Here is a 19,425-nt window from a genome sequence, read left to right on the forward strand (position 1 = left end):
ATTTCTAGTTTAAATATTTTACTATATTCTGTAGATTTATTATTCATTCTTGTGTGTTATACAATCTTGAAACTTTAAAACGGTAAAGACAACATATGTGACGCTAATTGTCAACATAGATACTTGATTAACAAAAGTTTCTCTAATTTGATTTTTAAAATGGGCTCCGGACTGCGCTAATAAATTTCAGTATTTTAAGTTGGCTGTTATTAAGCGCAAGGCCACACAATGACTTACCTTTGCTCTGCCAACCTCGAGTATCGAAACTTGTTTTTTTTTAACTTTATAAGCCTTCAGACTTACTGCTTAATCACCAGACGGTGAAGATTTTGACATTCAAATATTTTAATAGGAAGCAAGAGAAAGGTTAAAAAGGTTAATAGGAACCAAGAAAAAGGTTAAGAAGTGTAATAAATATATTTTTTATTAAAGCATATTTGAGCTTGATTGGAGTAATTAAATTCATTATGTAAACGTTTGTATAATCGTCTACATTTTTAAAGTCGGATGTAGACCTTATGATCCCTCCTCCTCTTCATTGGGTTTGCAGTAAGCTTACCAAGATCAAGGGTTGGATTTTCCGTATAGGGCACTGCCCGGATAGCCTATTGTGTCTCTTTGTCATAAAAATAATAACATGACATAAATAGACCTTATATGCAAAATATTTTTGATTGCGAAACGATCGTATGCGTAGGTATGCACATAGAAACAAATAATAGATACAGATAATAAGGGGTCTTTTGTGGACACGAAATCATTGTTTAAATAATGTTGATTTACTTAAAATGATAACATAATACTTATAGCGAAAATCACGAGGACACAGTATGTTTTTATTTAATCAAATGTAGAAGCAATAATACAGCACCTCACTTTCGTTAAAAATATACACTCTGAATCATAATACTTGTATGAGGTATTTCTACTAACCTAACGTATTTCTTCATTCGGTAAAATACAGATATTTTTTATTGCTAAACTCCTGAAGTTTTTAATTCGTTTAAGTTGAAGAATATCCAAAACATATACAAGTGATATAATAATTCTAGTTCTGGAATGTCAAAAAACAGCTCATGATTTGCTAGTCCAAATTAAAAGCGTTAAAAAACGATGATATGGCTGAATAACTAATTTTGTACAATATTCAAATAGCGACAATATGAATAATTAGTTTAAAAGGGATACATTTAAATGAGTTAAGTGGTACTTAAAACATAATTGATTCTCTAGTTAGTATTAAGAGACATCCAAAGAAAGTCTTCTTGGTTCACAATTTAGTACTCATTAATATTCAAGAAGTGCTCAAAAGTTTAATTAACTAGAATAAAGGAATGTTCAAATAGCGTCCAGAAGAATAGTTTGTTATAAGACACGTGAATAGAATCAAACAAGTCCATTCTATCTTCGAGCTACGTTAATAAGTAAAAATCTACATTTGGTCTAACTGCTTATTTTTAAAAAATGCAAAGTACGTGCACAGTGCTTACTATAATCAGTACTATGGGATATTAAAAACGTCCACTTGTAGTTACCCCCAGTGGCAAAGTGGTATGTCTGCTGAGTTACAACGATAGAAATTGGATTTTGACGCCATAGTTGGACAGAGCACAGATAGCTCTTTGTGTAGTTTTCTGCATAGAAACAAACAAATAAACAATTTGTAACTTAAAATATTTTTGAAAAAAGGTCCTTTTGTTGGCTTAATAGTTTCTATTAAAGAATTTTCAAAGAAGGTTTAATTTGATTAGTAATTATGATTCTGCTTGGTTTATTGATTAGTATTAAGGGATATCCGAACAACACTCGCTTGGCTCACGAGTAGTATGACGGTCAAACCAGTCATATAACTTATAAACATGTGGAAAACAAAATGCCCTTTTCAAAGACTGTTATCGATATCCACGAATGAAAATGACGTAATACTGATGCAATTCTTTCGAGAAACCTTCAATTCTTATGATTACACAACTAATTCCATCGACTTCACACCTTTACACTTCGTGGCAATTAAAACATATTAAACCTAGGCCAAATTTATAGTAAAACCAATCGTCCGAGAGCCGGTTCCCAAGTTATTAGGAAATTGCGTCAGACTAGGTAGAGTGAGTGACAAGAATGGATCAAACCTCAGCTTCTAATATTTTGCTACTAACTGCGTATACTTGCAATTCGGTAATCGCCATACGATAATTTCAGTTACAATTTCTTAAAAGAAGCCCACCAGTGGCACAACGGTATATTTGCAGACTCACATGGCTAGAAACAAGGTTTCGATACCTGTGGTAGGCAGAGCACAGATATTCCATTGTGTAACTTTTTGCTTAATTCCAAACAATCAGTCATTTCTAATATAATTATGAGAACATTTATACATTATGAGCTCATTGGTGCAAACATTAAATCTATATAAATAATATGCTTTCGTTTGTTTGTCCAGACCTTCCCTCGCATTTTTTCAATCAAACCACTACAAATTTCATATCGTTAGAAAGGCCTTTTTCTGAGACGTCCTATTGCGTATTTTTTCTTTCATTTACAATCACCTTATCTGATTTTTGTTTAGTCAATCATATAATGCATTGACAATAACACACAAAAGCTCAATGTGGTGTACTATTCTCAGTTCTCTTCAACTAGCCTAGAGTATAAATTTAGTTTTTATTTGCATAGTTTTTCATACCAACAACACTTAACAAACGTGTAATTCCATAAAAATTAACATTACTCTAAATAAAACTACTATGGGCTTTCACGACACATTTACGTCTAAAATACGAATGCGCAGTTCGTTCAAAACCATATGCTTATCACTTTGTGAACACTTATTCAGACGTTTCCGCATATTCAGTTAAGTTGGCCTCTCACAATTTTACATTTACTTGACTTTGCAATACATTAGCTTCGACTCGTTTCATAGACTGTTATCAATACCTTTTAGCTACTTTTTCTTTATAACGGGTTTTATTCTTCGTTTTTTGTCAATTGCTTTATTTCAATGCGTAAAACCGTGTCAAACAATGAATGCTCATAACTGTTTCATACTCTGTATACTACTATAAATACTATTACTATATGTTATTGTTTATTTTACGTGTAGTTTTATTAAATAAAGTTATGTATGCGTAGTTTAATTAAATCAACTTGTTTTTCCGTGAGTTTGTTTGTCCGACCACATAGAATATTTTCAAAGAGACCAGGATTTATCTATCTAACACATAATGCTCACAAAAAAACATGGCTTAACTGCTGTAAGTAAAAATGGTATAATAAAGAAAATTCAAGCAAAACGCATGAAAACTACTACAAATGTTTTACGGATTGCAGTTAATTAAAAATATTAAAATACATATTCATAATCTTCCAATGTTTGCAATTAAGAATCAACAGATAAATGAGCAGAAATTAAGTTGTATTATGTGAAAATCGCCAAATCTTATAAATGTACATATAATATACAATAGTAAACTTTTAATGAATATTCTTAATGATATTGCTTCAATCACTAGAGAAGGAGTTTTCTAGTTTTGTATGGTCACATAGTGTTAAAATAAAGTTACTCCTTTCTAGCAGTTACTCGTCTTACTAATACGTGGCCAGGTAATTAGGGCACTCGACTCGTAATCTGGAGGCCGTGGGTTTGAATCCTTATCGCACCAAACATGCGCGCCATTTCAGCCATGCTGCTGTTATAATGTAATGGTCAATTGCACAATTCGTTGGTAAAAGAGTAGCCCAAGAGTTGGCGGTGGGTGGTGATGACTAGCTGCCTTCCCTTTAGTCTTACACTACTAACATAGGGACGGCTCGGTGCAGTGGGCTAACAACCTACTCACTTAAATACCTGTTGAAGAATCCGCAAGCGATTTGGGCCCTATGTTCCTTGATGGAATCTAATGGTTAATGAATGAATCAGTGGTAGTGGATATTAATATATTGCTCACGTACCAGTGTTAGCTGAAATCCAAGGAATATCTATCATCTTCTGTTTGTAGCGTCAAAAACAACAATGAAACATTTACTCTTGGCTTACTAATAACAAATGTTATCAGAAAGAACAAAAAGAGAACACTTATTCTTGGTTTACTAAATAATGCAAAGATATTCAAATATCAAATTGTTTAATATCATGGAATTAAACAATTACCCTTAAGTTTACGAGATGCCCCAAAAATCACAAAAAGACAAACACGGTGACACAAACTTTGATTACTAATTCTTGTTAGAAGATATTAAAAAAAAAAATCAAACATGAAATTAACTTTTGTTGTAAATATGAAGATATATAAAGAACAATATTAAAATATTTATGAGCGCCCTCTTGGCCCTCATAGGAGTGTCAAGTGATATATAGATAATGCCACACTGTCTTCATATTTATGTTAGCGAATAATCCAACTTAGACAATCTGAACGCAAAACAGTGATGCTTAAGAATATCTAAATAAAGAAAATTTTAGACTCAACTTTTTATTGTCAAATCATATAAAATGTCTGCAAGTTTTGTTCTTTTTCGTTCAAACTTTAAATTGAAATGAAATTGACTTTCCTTTACTCAAAATTGCGACCTTTAGTTGCTTCTTCATCAAATCTAGAAATACGACACGCAAACCTTGCTCTGGATTTTCTTATGGATAGACCATAATCCTGTGTGGCTACTGTGCTAGCTGACATCGATACCTTGGTGGTGGCGTTTCGAAGATTGTTGTGCATATGTTTCCTTCTAAGGCTTTTTTCTTGGTAAAGGTGATGACGATCCCATCGAAAACAAGGAAGACCATAAATTAGTTGATGAAACCCGTTACGAAACTTAAAATTCATCCAACAGTAGATGATGGGATTGTAGGAGGCATGACTCATAGCCAGCCAATGGCAAACAAACCAAACGTACTGGATATGTTTGTGCCACCAGATTGACTGGTCCTGATCGCCAACTACGATCAGGATATTGAAAGGCAGCCAACAAAGTGTGAAGACTGTAGCCACTATAAACATCATCTTCACCATCTATAACAATAGACATAAAACTCATAATTATTCTGAAACTATTTCACAACTGAAAATAAAACGTTTATTGCAGTAACATCTTGAAAAGGTTTTACTTGTATTCGCATTTATATCAATACAGTTCAAAACAGATCATTCCCAGCGTGCCCCTGAAGAAGATAGGTTCACCTTTTAAAAGAGCTCTAGTAATAAGGGTGTTCATTAATTTTTCTCAAGACTTCTTGAACCTACGTGCTTTTCTGACGTCATGAATATAGTTCATTTATCACGCAAGAGCTAACAAACCTGCAACTGTTTGTTTGCAATAGTCAACACTTGAAAATAAGTAGTTTTCTAAGTCATCGTTATTACTAATCTTTAGTAATTTGAACTTGATTTTTTTTTTCTAAATCAAGGTCTCTGTGTGTATCAACTACCAATTACTATCTCATCGGTTTTGTTTAAATACATGTATGTTTTGGGAGTAAATATAAATATAGTGTTTCTTCATTTAAATAAATAACGACGTATACAAGTGGAGCTTTAATATGTTCTGATAATGGTGTTGATATAAACTTATTGCAATAATATTTCTTTAAAAATAGGTAACTTACTCTTAGTACATTGTTTTATTGCTAATTATGGCTTTAGTTACCAATTTTAAATTTATTTTGCAGTCGAGATCTATATATGTATATATGTTTTTCATTATCATTTATTAATGTATTATTTTTGTCCGAAAGGAAATACTTCGCGGCCGGTATGGTCAGGTGGTTAGGACGCTCGACTCGTGATCTGAGGGTCGCAGGTTCGAATTCCCGTCACACCAAACATGCTGCACATTCAGCACTGAGGATGTTATAATGTTATGTCAATCCCACTATTCTCTGGAAAAAGAGTAGCCCAAGAGTTGGCGGTGGGTGGTGGTGACTAGTTGCCTTCCCAATGGTCTTACATTACTAAATTAGGGATGGGTAGCGCAGATAGCTCTCGTGTAGTTTTGCGCGAAATTCAAAAACAAACACGCAAATACTTCAAGCGACAAAACGTAATAGAACTGGTTCTTCGTTTAACACGTGATTGTGAGTTGTTTGTTTGTTTGGAAATTTCGCACAAAGCTACTCGAGGGCTATCTGTGCTAGCCGTCCATAATTTAGCAGTGTAAGACTAGAAGGAAGGCAGCTAGTCATCACCACCCACCGCCAACTCTTGGGCTATTCTTTTACCAACGAATAATGGGATTGACCGTCACATTATACACCCCCACGGCTGGGAGGGCGAGGATGTTTAGCGCGACGCGGGCGCGAACCCGCGACCCTCGGATTACGAGTCGCACGCCTTACGCGCTAGGCCATGCCGGGCCTGATTGTGAGTTGATACAAACGAGTTGCATCAGTCGGTGAGATGTAGATTCATTTTAGCGTCATTGAGCCTTCTAATTTATGGCGTGTCCTTTATGTCCTTGAAGACGTTTTACTAAGCATTCGGTTTAATTTGAAACCCATCTTCCGAAGCTCATAAGATTTTATGTACTGTTGGTCTGCTTGCAAAATCATTAAAATGCCAGTTCCTGATTTACGTGTATAATTTCCCATTGCTCTTCAACTGAAATATTCAATGTCTTCTGATACAAGTTATTAGAGCTAAGATCAAAGAGTCGGCATATGAGTCTTCGCTCAGAAGTGGCCCGGCATGGCCAAGCGTGTTAAGGCGTGTGACTCGTAATTTGAGGATCGCGGGTTCGCATCCCCGTCGCGCCAAACATGCTCGCCTTTTCAGCCGTGGGGGCGTTATAATGTGACGGTCAATCCCACTATTCGTTGGTAAAAAGAGTAGCCCAAGAGTTGGCGGTGGGTGGTGATGACTAACTCTAGTCTTACACTGCTAAATTAGGGACAGCTAGCACAGACAGCCCTCGAGTAGCTTTGTGCGAAATTCAAAAATATACAAATCGCTCAGAAGTTAGGCAATGTTTTACGTAATTTACAAGCAAGATACACCATTATAATGAATGGTAACAAAATGTTCATATTTGAGAACTACAATTTTTATAAATAACAATAATATACTTATTCTTCAAGTGATCGTCTATTATAGATTTTCGATGTGATTTCTTCATTAACGAAAAGAACGAAATTTACTCAAAAATTAGTAACGTATGTCCTACATTAAAAAATAAGCGCTTTCTCTGTATTTAAGCTTCTATAAAAATGATGATTTATTAACAATTTGATATTTTACCAATAAGTGATGTTCAGTTGTTTTTACTGTTGTTATTCACATAAGGTATAGTGTATTACTACAAATGAAATGTACAGTGTGATTCCATTCAAACCTGCGGGTCCGACATGGCCAGCTGGTTAAGGCACTCGACTCCTAATCTGAAGGTCGCGGGTTCGATTCCCTGTTACAGATAGCCCTCGCTTAGCTTTGCGCTGAATTTTGAAAACAAACAAAACAAACACTGCGCAGCGTACGAGTACACCAAACGCAAAACACTCTGTAACTACATACATACTTAAAAATATACAGTTCAATGGTTTGTAATTGTATTCCGAATGTTTTTCTGATATAATTATATCTAATATTGGATCCATATTTTCACATTTTTTGAAACAATTATTGTTGCATATTTATATGCCTCCCTGTAATTATTATGATCAGTATCGAAGGTTTCTATTCCCTCCCCAGAATCACAATGATTATGTATGTTTTTCTGAAATTAGTATGAAATAATTATGTTACTTATAACAGTCTAAATACTTTCTCGAATGTTTTTATATTTTTTTTTCATTAAGGGTGATGTTAATGTTCAGTATTTGTATTCACGTGATTCTAATATCATAAATAATGAACACAGCCTAGTTAGTAGTAACTTTTCGTTGTATTTTTTTCAATGAATATTCTTATTTTCTTAAAAAAAACGTATTTGTGTTTTGCCTTCACACGGATAAGCCAAGTCTTCAAAGATGCATTAATTTAATTTCCATTACTGCTTAGTCGTGTCTTATATTTTAATATACTATATAATAAAAAATAAAAATATCATCAAACATGGTCATGCAACCGTTAACTGATTACGTATATGAAAGATTTCTTTTATTTTAAGAACAGTTAAATTGAAATCTAAGGATCATCAGCACAGCTTGGGTCAGAAAAGTAATAAAAAATATGAGTAAAATTTTATTTCAGTAAAAGACTGTCGGATTGTCAGAGGTTACGCCCTCTATACAGACGACAGATCTGACGAATAAAGTTGAGTAAAATGAACTATGGCACGGCATGGTTAAGCGCGTTAAGGCGTGCGACTCGTAATCTGAGGGCCGCGGGTTCGCGCCTGCGTCGCGCCAAACATGCTCGCTCTCCCAGCCGTGGGGGCGTTATAATGTGACGATCAATCCCACTATTTGTTGGTAAAAGAGTAGCCAAGAGTTGGCGGTGGGTGGTGATGACTAGCTGCCTTCCCTCTAGTCTTACACTACTAAATTAGGGACGGCTAGGTGCAGTGGGCTAACAACCTACTCACTTAAAAACTTGTTACAGAAACCGCAGTGATTGCGGCCCTATGTTCCTTAAAGGAATCGAGTGGCAGATGATGATGAAAATGATCTATAGAGGAGTAAGAGACAACTATGAAAATAGTTGAAAAGACGAAATAAGTATGAAAACCATTGGAAAAATGTGCAACTGTGAGAAATGAGGCAAGACATATATGATGCAACGAATCATCGGCTTGTTGTGTCAATTATTTTAAACATAAAGTGATTACGGCATTGAATTAAGTGATTAATACAATGAAATATTATCGTGGGTCGTGACTCTGTCCTAACAGTGGGTGGTGTCCACGAGATTGTACATTAGGTAAATATAATTACATTAGTAAATCAACATGTTCAGGACCATCAGAAGGAAGTGACATGACATAAGAGTTAAGAAATAGTCCAGAAGAGGTATGAGGCATCAGGCTTATAAAATGGATGCTCAAATGCAGCAGCAAAGAGAACATTTTGAGTAAGGAAACACCGCTGGACAAAACGAAACCAAAGGCTTCACAGATGAAAAAGGGACATGGCGTTCTAGAACCTGGAAAGGTAGACAAAAGGAAATGTAGCAGAAATCCGAGCTGTAGTGAGACAAGGTCGTAATAAGGCTTTATAGATGTAAAGAAGTAGTGGAAGATTTAAACCCAACTATAACACTGAAGTCGAGATTGGTTTGGTTGGTTTTAAATTTCGCTCAAAGCTACACGAGGGCTATCTGCGCTAGCCGTTCCTAATTTAGCAGCGTAAGACTAGAGGGAAAACAGCTAGTCAAAACCACTCACCGCCAACTTTTGGGCTACTCTTTTAGAAACAAGAAGCCGAGATAGGTGCAAGATTACTTACCAAAGAAATATAGGTTAGGCCTCGTAACGACAACTTTTGAAATTATATTATTTATGGGGTAACCGTAAATAATTTAGATGTTGATTAGTATTGTGGAATTGCATCTAATTTGTTATTCAATATTGTGTGGGGACTAACTATTTAATAATTGTATCATCGATTTCTGTTCTTTTCACCAAGGAAAAGCTGGAAATATAACCTGTGACGTAGAAGCCTAATGCCATAATACTATTAACACACCTAAATTAACTTTAGGTTACTATATCGTGAGTTACAAAATCCTCATAAATGTCATACGTACATCACCATTTAAAGAGGCCTAACCTATATTTCTTTGGTTTGCTGAAGCAAACTGTGTTGATGAGTCTTGAACAGCTGACATTGCAGTCCACAGTTGAGGGCACGAGGAATCAAAATATTATTAGGTCTCTACGTCACAAATTGTATTTTCAGTTTCCCGTTGGTGAAAAAGAGAGAAGTGTGTATTATAATTTAGAAATGGTTGTACCACTATTTCAGATTGTGTTTTCATCCTTCGTTTTCTTACATCAGTTTATTAAAATGCAAGACACAGAGAAACCCCAATGAAAACAAACAGGTGTGTCATGTAAGATCTGATTTATCAGACGCATAATGCTTTTCACACATACACCTAAACTGTTTAAGCTACAATATGGTAAGTTAAAAATGAATTAAAAACCCATAAAGATCATATAACCTTTACCTGAAAATGCTAGCTCACTGAGAATAATAGTCAAATTTGAAACATGCAAGTGTGTTAAGAGAATATATGTTTAAATTGCCTGAAATTTAACGAAATTTTTGTCTAAATGTAGGTTATCTGTAAATATTGATAATCAACAACAGGACGTGCATTGAAACAGAAGAACTTTCACATTCACAGAGCAGTCCGACCTTCAATGACATTGTAAAAAAAACACAATATACCGACAGTATTCTTGCAGGTTTGTTGTTGAGGCGTGGAAATCCCCCTAAAACCAGTCCACTCAAGTAACTTGACAAATATAAGAATAAACTACTTTTGTTTCTTTTTAACCAAAACGCACAGTACGTATCATGGTAAAAAAACAACAACAGTTACGCTTCATAAAAACAAACAAAAACAGAACACAAAATAAGATCTTGCATATTAGATAACTAAGCGAGGCTGTATAGGACGTATTAGACTGATTTAGCATATAATAATATCTTATCCCTATTCGCATAAACTGTATGAGGCAAGACATTGATACTCTGAATGAACATATTTTATTTCAACTATACAGTTTGATTTTTTTTAACTACACATACAGACTCATAAGATTTAAGACGATATCATAAGACTGAAAGAACAGTTTTGACGGTCTTTGGCATCTCTGTCGCCAGTAGTAAAATCTGAGTTGCTATTAAATAACTTTAACATCAGCTTGTTGTTTGTTATTTCAAGCCGAGTATGAAATTCATTCGAGCTGGAATTCCCAATGTATTTGTTTGAACGTTTTTGTTGCTGAGTGCTAAGCCTATTATGATATATAAACAAGGATCGTGTAAGGAGGAAAAGTAGGCTGAAAGCCTATTTAAGTTTACTGTATCACCATTATTCATTGGCTCCGTGCTGTTATATAACGAGAATAAGAATTGATAAATGAATTACGTTTCTAGGTACGAAAACATATCAGTTTTCTTACATTACTGTGTTTACCGAGTGGAAACTTATTTAAGACAAGCAACATAAGTCTCACATATTTGTTTTAGTTTCTAATTTGCAACTGCATCATTAACATTCAATATTTTCGCAACAGAGTGCCTTTTTTTTTTAGCTTTCTGTTATCAAGTTGTTTCAAAATTCTTGCTCAAAGATACACATGGAACTATCTGTGCAAAACCATCTAAAATTTGAACTGGTTGTCTAGAAAAAAACACAGATAGTCAAGGGAATTCTTCTCTGGCTTTCGAATACCTGCGTCTCTCCGAATAATGGGATTTGATTGACATTCTCATAGCAGTTCAAATTTACAGACTTTTTATAGTAACAGACCACGAACCATGAACATTTGGTTTCACATAACGAGCACGCTAAACAGTAAGCTACGCCTAATTAATTACGTAATCATACAGTGCATAAAAATTCGATTTACATCAATTACAAAAATTATATACACTCAATGTTATTAAACGGTGTCAGAAATCCAAATGAAACTGTCATATTCATCCCTTTAAACTACAGCATGCTTAACGTTTATCGGTTCTTCAGTAGCACAAAGGCATGTCTGCGGACTTAAACTGTTAGGAATCGGGTTTCGATCCCGTGATGGACAAAGCAAGATAGTCCTTTGTTTAGCTTTTTACTTAATAACAAAACAAACAAACAAAACATTTATCTACAGAATGAAAAGCTTTCTTAACTGGCTAGAATCCTTAGTGGGTTGATGGCTGCTGTACAGTTTAACTCATTATCGGAAAAGAACATAATAATGATAGATTAAGCCCCGCATGATTAAACAAATTGATAATTTTATGCGTCGTATTAGGGGTTTAGTTACGTATCAATATATACTTATTTATTCTTTTACAGCTTTATTGTGCATTATGCCCATTAGAATATTGTTTTCTTGAGATGATATACTAAATAACGTACTTTCTTCTTAATAGGCCCCCCGCTAGTACAGCGGTATGCCTCCAGATTTAGAACGCTAAAATCAGGGGTTCGATTACCCTCGGTGGGCTGAGCAGATAGCCCGATGTGGCTTTGCTATAAGAAACACATACACACACTCTTCTTGATAGAAAACTTAAAATGAAATAATATTCACCATAAATGTATCAAATTACAATTTTAAACATAAGTGTCATAATATTTATCACTCACAACTTTCTCCACCAATATTACTTAATCATCAGTGGGTTTAGATTTGGTTTGTTTTGAATTTCGCGCAAAGGTTCACGCTATCGTTCTTAATTTAGTAGTGTAAGACTAGAGGGAAGGAAGATAGTCACCATCACGTACCGTCAACTCTTAGACTACTTTTCACTAACGAATTGTGGGATTGACCATACATTATAGCGCCCCCACGGCTGAAAGGGCGAACATGTTTGGTGTGATGGGGATTCGAACCCGCGACCCTGGAAATACGAATCGATTGCCTTAACCACCTGGCCATGCCGGACCCCTTATTATTAATATGCTATAAGTTAGGCTTTTACAAAATTTCAATTTATAGGTAATTTAAGCTTCAAGTTCAGAAACAACCGAATTATTAGACAGCCTGTTCGAATGTAAATGTGGAAACGGTTAGAGTATTCTCCTTTGTTTTCTAAACATTTTGTAAAATTATTGGCTATACTATCGATGCTGTTTCTAAAGAAGAAACTGAATTCCCAACATGCTCTTTGAAAACATGAAACACCATTTATAGTACAGCTATCATAAACACCATTCATAGTGCAGCTATCATAAACACCATTCATAGTACAACTATCATAAACACCGTTCATAGTACAACTATCATAAATACCATTCGTAGTACAACTATCATTAACACCGTTCATAATTCAGGTATCATGAAAACCATTCATTTACAGCTATCATAAACACTGTTCATAGTACAGGTATCATAAACACCATTCATGTACAGGTATCATAAACACCATTCATGTACAGGTATCATAAACACCATTCATGTACAGCTATCATAAACACTGTTCATAGTACAGGTATCATAAACACCATTCATATAGCAGCTATAATTTTGATTAACAGAGGGTTTTGCTTAATTTCAGGAGAATGAAACAAAGATAAAATACAGCTAATATATAACCAAGCAAGTCCCTTAATTTTATTTGGGATTGTTTATACCTTCACTTAATCATAAATATTGGTCTAAATAAGCGCGTGCTTTTCTTTGTTTTTACTTATATCGAAAGAGTAAGAAAATTTTTTATCACCTAGATCTATTCATATGCAAATACATAATTTATTTCTTCCAGCAACGTAATAAGTTTGAAAGTGTTACTTCCATAGGTTTCTAGTGCTTTTATCTAGTTCATTCATATACAGAAGCTGTTTTAACTCATTATTAATGTTTTTGATGTTGCCGCAATGCAATAATCATTACCGTATATATTTTGTAAAATGTGGTTAGTTTTGTTTTCTTAACCTCGTAATGCACGCGGATATGTAATTATCATGATTTTTATCGGATTGTATAGAACACAATGTTTATATCAAAGAGAAAGAACTGTTACTTTCTCTCCTTTTAAACTCACTGCCAGTTTATATAATTTTGTTTAGCTTATGAAAGGAGACAAATATAAAGGTTGAAACGTTATTTTGAATCCATTTCACAAATTTTCGTATAATCTTGTATAATAAAACAGCTTTATTCTTTTTCATTTGTATAGGAAACCTTTCCACCTTTTTAATATCAAATACCATGAACATGTGTTTTTTATCACAGAATACAAATTACAATATTAAAACTAGTCAGAACAGAACATAGAAAACGAAACAATTCTATGAATAGCTTGGAACTTCATTTTTCAGAAATGTGAACTCTAATCAAGTATTGAAAATTAGATATCCTTAGAAAGTTAGAAGTAAATAAAAATGCGTATACAAACAAAAACTACACCGGGCCCAGCATGGCCAAGTTGTTAAGGCACTCGACTCGTAATCTAAGTGTCACGAGCTCGAATCCCGGAAGCTTTTCTTCCCTGGAGGAGGCCGGCATGGCCAGTTGATTAAGGCACTCAAATCGTAATTCGATGGTCGCGGGTTCGAATTGTTGTTACTCCAAACATGCTCGACCTTTCAGCCGTGGGGCGTTATAATGTGACGGTCAATCCCAATATTCGTTGCTAAAAGAGTAGCCCAAGAGTTGGCGGTGGGTGGAGGTGACTAGCTGCCTTCCCTCTTGTCTTACATTGCAAAATCAGGGACGGCTAGCGTAGATAGCCCTCGTGTAGCTTTGCACGAAATTCAAAAACAAAACAAACCAAAACAACGGTGTTTGTTCATTACAAAAATATGTACGCATCTTACTTTACAAATGCACATGTGCTCGCACCTCAGCAGATGTAAACAAAAGGCAGACGTAAATATTCTTTTGTAAGGAAAAAACCTGCACAAGGTACAGAGTTAATTTATTTATCTCTTTATCGATTACAGGCCTGCTTTATAAAGGCTTAACGAAAGTTAAACTTGAGACAAGCGAACTTCTAGTTCTCGGTGTCTGGAATTATAATTCTTTTGTATTTATTCTAGAAATCTCGTCTTAAAAGAAACACTGTTACAATAAAGATACTAATTTGACCACAAATGATTATCTGGTCTTTATTAGTTCTACGTCATTCTACAGATAAAGACATTATCTGTCAATAACAGAGCTGAGTTAATAAGGGGCTAATACTGCAAGAAACTAATTCTCGGCTAGTTGTGGCACGTGCTTTCTAGCAGACGTAGTTGTACGTGACCTAAAAGCTGTTTTTAATTATTTTGGAGAAGCTTTATGATTATGGGTACTCGTTGTTGGCTTATAATTGCGCTGAAAAAAAAAATAAAAGGCCATATTTTGTAAAATGAATTAATAACGAAAACAATTAAACATTATCTCGAGAAGATGGTTATAGTAATTGAATACAAAATAATGCATATCAGAAATTTTCTTTATGACATTTATGTTTAAAGGAAGAAACAGCAAATAAAAAAGACGAGAAATGGAAATACATTACATCAAGCGTATCCTGGAAAGTGTTTGGTCGTTATTTTAAATAAAACGTATCCATAGAAAAAAATTCACAATTTTAGTTAAGTAAAATTTTCATATATGCGTGTGTATATGCGTGTACACGTGTGTGCTACCGCAACAAATGTATATTAATTCGCAAACTTAAGCAAATCCAATGAAACAAGAAATTAAAACTCATGAAATGTTAAATTCTTATGGTTTTATGAATGATTTTAATATCAAACGCTTAACGGGGCATATTTAGATAAACAATCTAGTAAAATTTTACAGTTAAAACGTTATTAGGCATGGTTTTATAAATTTGAGTTTTTGTGTTAGAATATATATACATATGTATATATTGCATTATAGATATAACGTTGTAGACAAAATTTACGCATTTCAGTAATTCGCGTTCATTTTAACACTTTCGTTCAAAGGGCATAAACGTCTTCAAGTTTGAATAGATATACTAAAGGTTTTTTTTGTTCTTGAATTTCACGCAAAACTACACGAGGGCCATCTGCGCTAATCGTCACTAATTTATCAGTATAAGACAAGAGGGAAGTCATCACCACCCACTACCAGCTCTTGGGCTACTCTTTTATCAACGAATAGAGGGATTTATCGTAACATTATAATGCCCCCAAGACTGAAAGGGCGAGCATGTTTGATAGGATAGGGATTCAAATCACGACCCTAAGATAACGAGTCGAGCGCCATAACCACATGACATTACACAAGAGGGAAGGAAGATAGCCACATCGCTAATGTTTTTCGGCTACTCTTATTTCAGCGAATAGTGGGGCTTTATGCATAAATGTTAGAGTCTTGAATTAATAGCCTGGAAACACTGACCATTAGGCCATTCTCTGCTTATTTATATAAGCAATAATTTCTAATTATTTGGTAATATATGTATCGCTAAGCAAAAACAACTAACAAACATTATTAACAATCCTATAACACATGTATATAGTCTTTCGCTACGATTTGTTAATTATATATAGGCGTTACAAAACGAAATTGACGCTTATTTGTTAAAAATGTTTACACATATCATCTAGTAGAACTACAATAAAAGTGAATACTAGTTGTAACATAGTTGGAGCAACTTGAGAATTAGAAAGTCCTGTTTTGCTTAAACTTATTTCACGGATCAACGCTATAGAGTCTGACTGTCTCAGAATGTTACGAGTATCTCAGAATTTAGCACTCATTTAAATACAGTAGAAACTAGCTTCAGGTCCAAAGAAGATTGTTTGTTTGTTTTTGAATTTTGCACAAAGTTACACGAGGGCTATCTGCGCTAGCCATTTCTAAATTTGCAGTGTAAGACTAAAGGGAAGGCAACTAGTCATCACCACCCACCGCCAACTCTTGAGCTATTTTGTACCAACGAATAGTCGGATTGACCGTCACATTTTAACGCCCTCACGGCTGAAAGGGCGAGAATGTTTGGAGTAACGAGAATTCGAACCCGCGACCCTCGAATTACTGTTTGAGTACCTTAACCAACTGGCCATGCCGGACTCCTCCAGGGAAGAAAAGGCTTAAATGAAAGAAAAATAGAATCGCATGTGCTTCTGTTTACATTGTTTGTAATATTAGTTTAATGTTGTCTACTATAGAATGTAATAAATATCATACTACTCTCAGTACAAGACACTCTAGAGATCGACAGCTACTCAACTGTGACGTTTCACGCTTGCCAGCCCCCCCCCCGCTAGTACAGCGGTATGTTTACGGATTTACAACGCTAAACTTGGGAGTTCGATTCCCCTCGGTGGGCTCAGCAGATAGCCCAATGTGGCTTTGCTATAAGAAAAACACACACTCACACTTGCCAGAATATTTTGTTTTACTAAACGCTATACCTCAAAACAGTTGCTTATACGTATCCCAAATATACGTATCAGAATAATGATGTATCCCAAAATAATTGTTTGAATTTTCCTAATGATTTATTGTTAAGTTTATACGCTACGGTAAGATAATTTGATGATCCAATACTGAAACCCAGTGCGTGAGATTAGGCTAATTCTGTAGTGTAACATATTTCTAATAAACAATATAGGTTTGATTTTCCATGAGAGTAAATTGTATTTATATTATCCAGTGCTTTTTGTTTGACTCATTTCTCTGTTGCAAAAGTAACACGACTTTCCTTTAATTTGTTTCTTTATTATTACCCACCACCCGTACTCGACTGGTCAAGCTCACAATAAATGAACAAAGTTTGAAAATACTTTAACCAAAATTAAATTTGGAATTCAATAACAATGCATGTTTCAAGATGTCAGCTTTTTTGCTTAATTATTATAATTGTGTGTGCATTTACTTGTAGCAATGCCACACCCTTGCATCCACCAAGAGGAATAGAACCCGTGATTATTATAATTATTATTTTGTTTGTGACACATAACTGAGTCATACTCCACATAATATGATTGAAATTAAAACTTAAACCACTTACCTTTCGTTTCGAGGCTGCTAACCGTTGATCTCGGCTGTCCTCTGCCTCTCCTGGCGTCTGCTTTACCCATACTACAATGGCTATTCTCGTGTAAGTATAAATAAGTACTAACAGAGGAAGAAAATACTGAAGTGTCATCAGTGCCATTCCATAATAATATCGTTGTTCTGGATGATCCCAGACCTCGGTGCAATGGAAACTATCAGAACTCCTTATAGCAACAAGACTAGAAACGATAACGGTTGGCAATGGAGTAATAAGTGCGACCAACCATACCAATACGATCATTAGTTTGGCTTGAAATTTCGTCATCCGAGGTCTCAGGGGTTTTATGATTGCTACATATCTATCAACACTAATGGCTATCATGGTGTAAGCGCTAACGAACACAGACACAGCTTGGGCGTAGGTCACTACTTTACACAGAACTGTACCAAACGGCCAACGATGAAGAATCAAATTAACCACAAAAGTAAAAGGAATGCATAGAACGGCCATCAATAGATCCCCTACGGCTAGATTGACGATGAAGTAGTTTGTTACAGTGCGCATGCTCTGGTCGGCCAATACTATGTAGCATATTATTCCATTTCCTCCTATTGCAGCAAGAGCGATGATTGTGTACATTATGTACATAATAGCCTGAAGTCCCTGGGGAATGGAAGAGTTTTCCTCCGTAGTCTTCTGAGTAAAGTTGTTTCTAATGTCTAGCAGCACCATTGATGAAACGTTTATTTCATCAGATGAAATGTTCCACCAGGTAGAGTTCAAGACAGCCATGACTGATTAAATTAGATAGAACCTTACTTTCGTTTAAGTACAGTGGATATCAACTCCAGTAAGGCGTCTCTTGAAGGATATATTTTCCTAAAACGAATTACAAAGTAACGATTAAATTTCCAGTAGAATAAAATATACAGTATCAGATTTCATTTATTCAGAAATTTTATATTGTTAATTTTAAGTAAGGTTTATAATTTTTTAGGTCAAGTCCCCCGCTGGTATAGAGGTAAGTCTATGGATTTACAACGCTAAAATGAGGGGTTCGATTTCAACTCGGTGGACTCAGCAAACAGCACATTGTGGCTTTGCAATAAGAAAAACATACATACAAATCAATGTAAGACGTTTTTCCCACTTCAATGTATGATGTTACAATATGTTTCTAATCTGAACCTTTCAAACCTGAATAATAAATTAATTATATTATTGCAGTTTCTTAGAAAAAGGTATCTTGGAATGCAATCTATGATATTTAATACAGACATTGTTTTTGAGTAGATGGATTATTACAGCTTTTCCTTTCTAATAAAAATTTAGTTGCGATTGTGTGATTTTCATTTCTCTGTCGGATAATAAAGCTCATATTGTATGTTACTAAAAACTCTATTACCTTAAATACGCAAGAACAACGATCAAGAGACGATCGTAATTTCCTAATATTCTTAGTTACGTTGACTACGAAATATCCTTGATCTCGGTTTGTACCGTTGAGCGTCTGAGGACCGATCAGTAAATCAGCTGTGTTGATCCTTTCTCGAATTTCAGTAATGACAAAACAAAGCAAACAGACCTTAACTATCCAGTAGTTATTTACTCTATCTGTGGATCGCGCGTCATCCCTGAGGTATATCACTCAAACAGTTTCGTTTACAGCGTAATTACCTATTCTCTGAATAACATAGGAATGGGAAACAACTTCGCTTTTTAGCGGTTATCATTCACTGTTTCAGAAAGGATTTTAGGAAAAATAATTCACTCTTTAGTGCTGTGGACGAAAATATGTGTAGTAGTTTACCTGAAATCACTGGTGATAAATTAACAAATGTCTGTTTATCTACTACTTCAAAATG

General features: G+C 34.8%; 1 protein-coding gene across 1 annotated transcript; it reads right to left on the reverse strand.

Annotated features, from left to right (window-relative positions):
- Positions 1-4,199: 4,199 nt before the first annotated feature.
- On the reverse strand, positions 4,200-18,319 carry LOC143246363 (RYamide receptor-like). The gene is made up of 2 exons (XM_076492943.1): positions 17,573-18,319; positions 4,200-5,006 (listed from the first exon to the last, which is right to left on the reverse strand). The coding sequence occupies exons 1-2, from the start codon at positions 18,290-18,292 to the stop codon at positions 4,551-4,553; spliced, it is 1,176 nt and encodes a 391-aa protein (XP_076349058.1). The 5' UTR covers positions 18,293-18,319; the 3' UTR covers positions 4,200-4,550.
- Between the last annotated feature and the right edge of the window lie 1,106 nt (positions 18,320-19,425).

This window comes from Tachypleus tridentatus, chromosome 3 (genome assembly GCF_004210375.1).
Source record: "Tachypleus tridentatus isolate NWPU-2018 chromosome 3, ASM421037v1, whole genome shotgun sequence".
NCBI classification, from domain to species: Eukaryota; Metazoa; Arthropoda; class Merostomata; order Xiphosura; family Limulidae; genus Tachypleus; species Tachypleus tridentatus.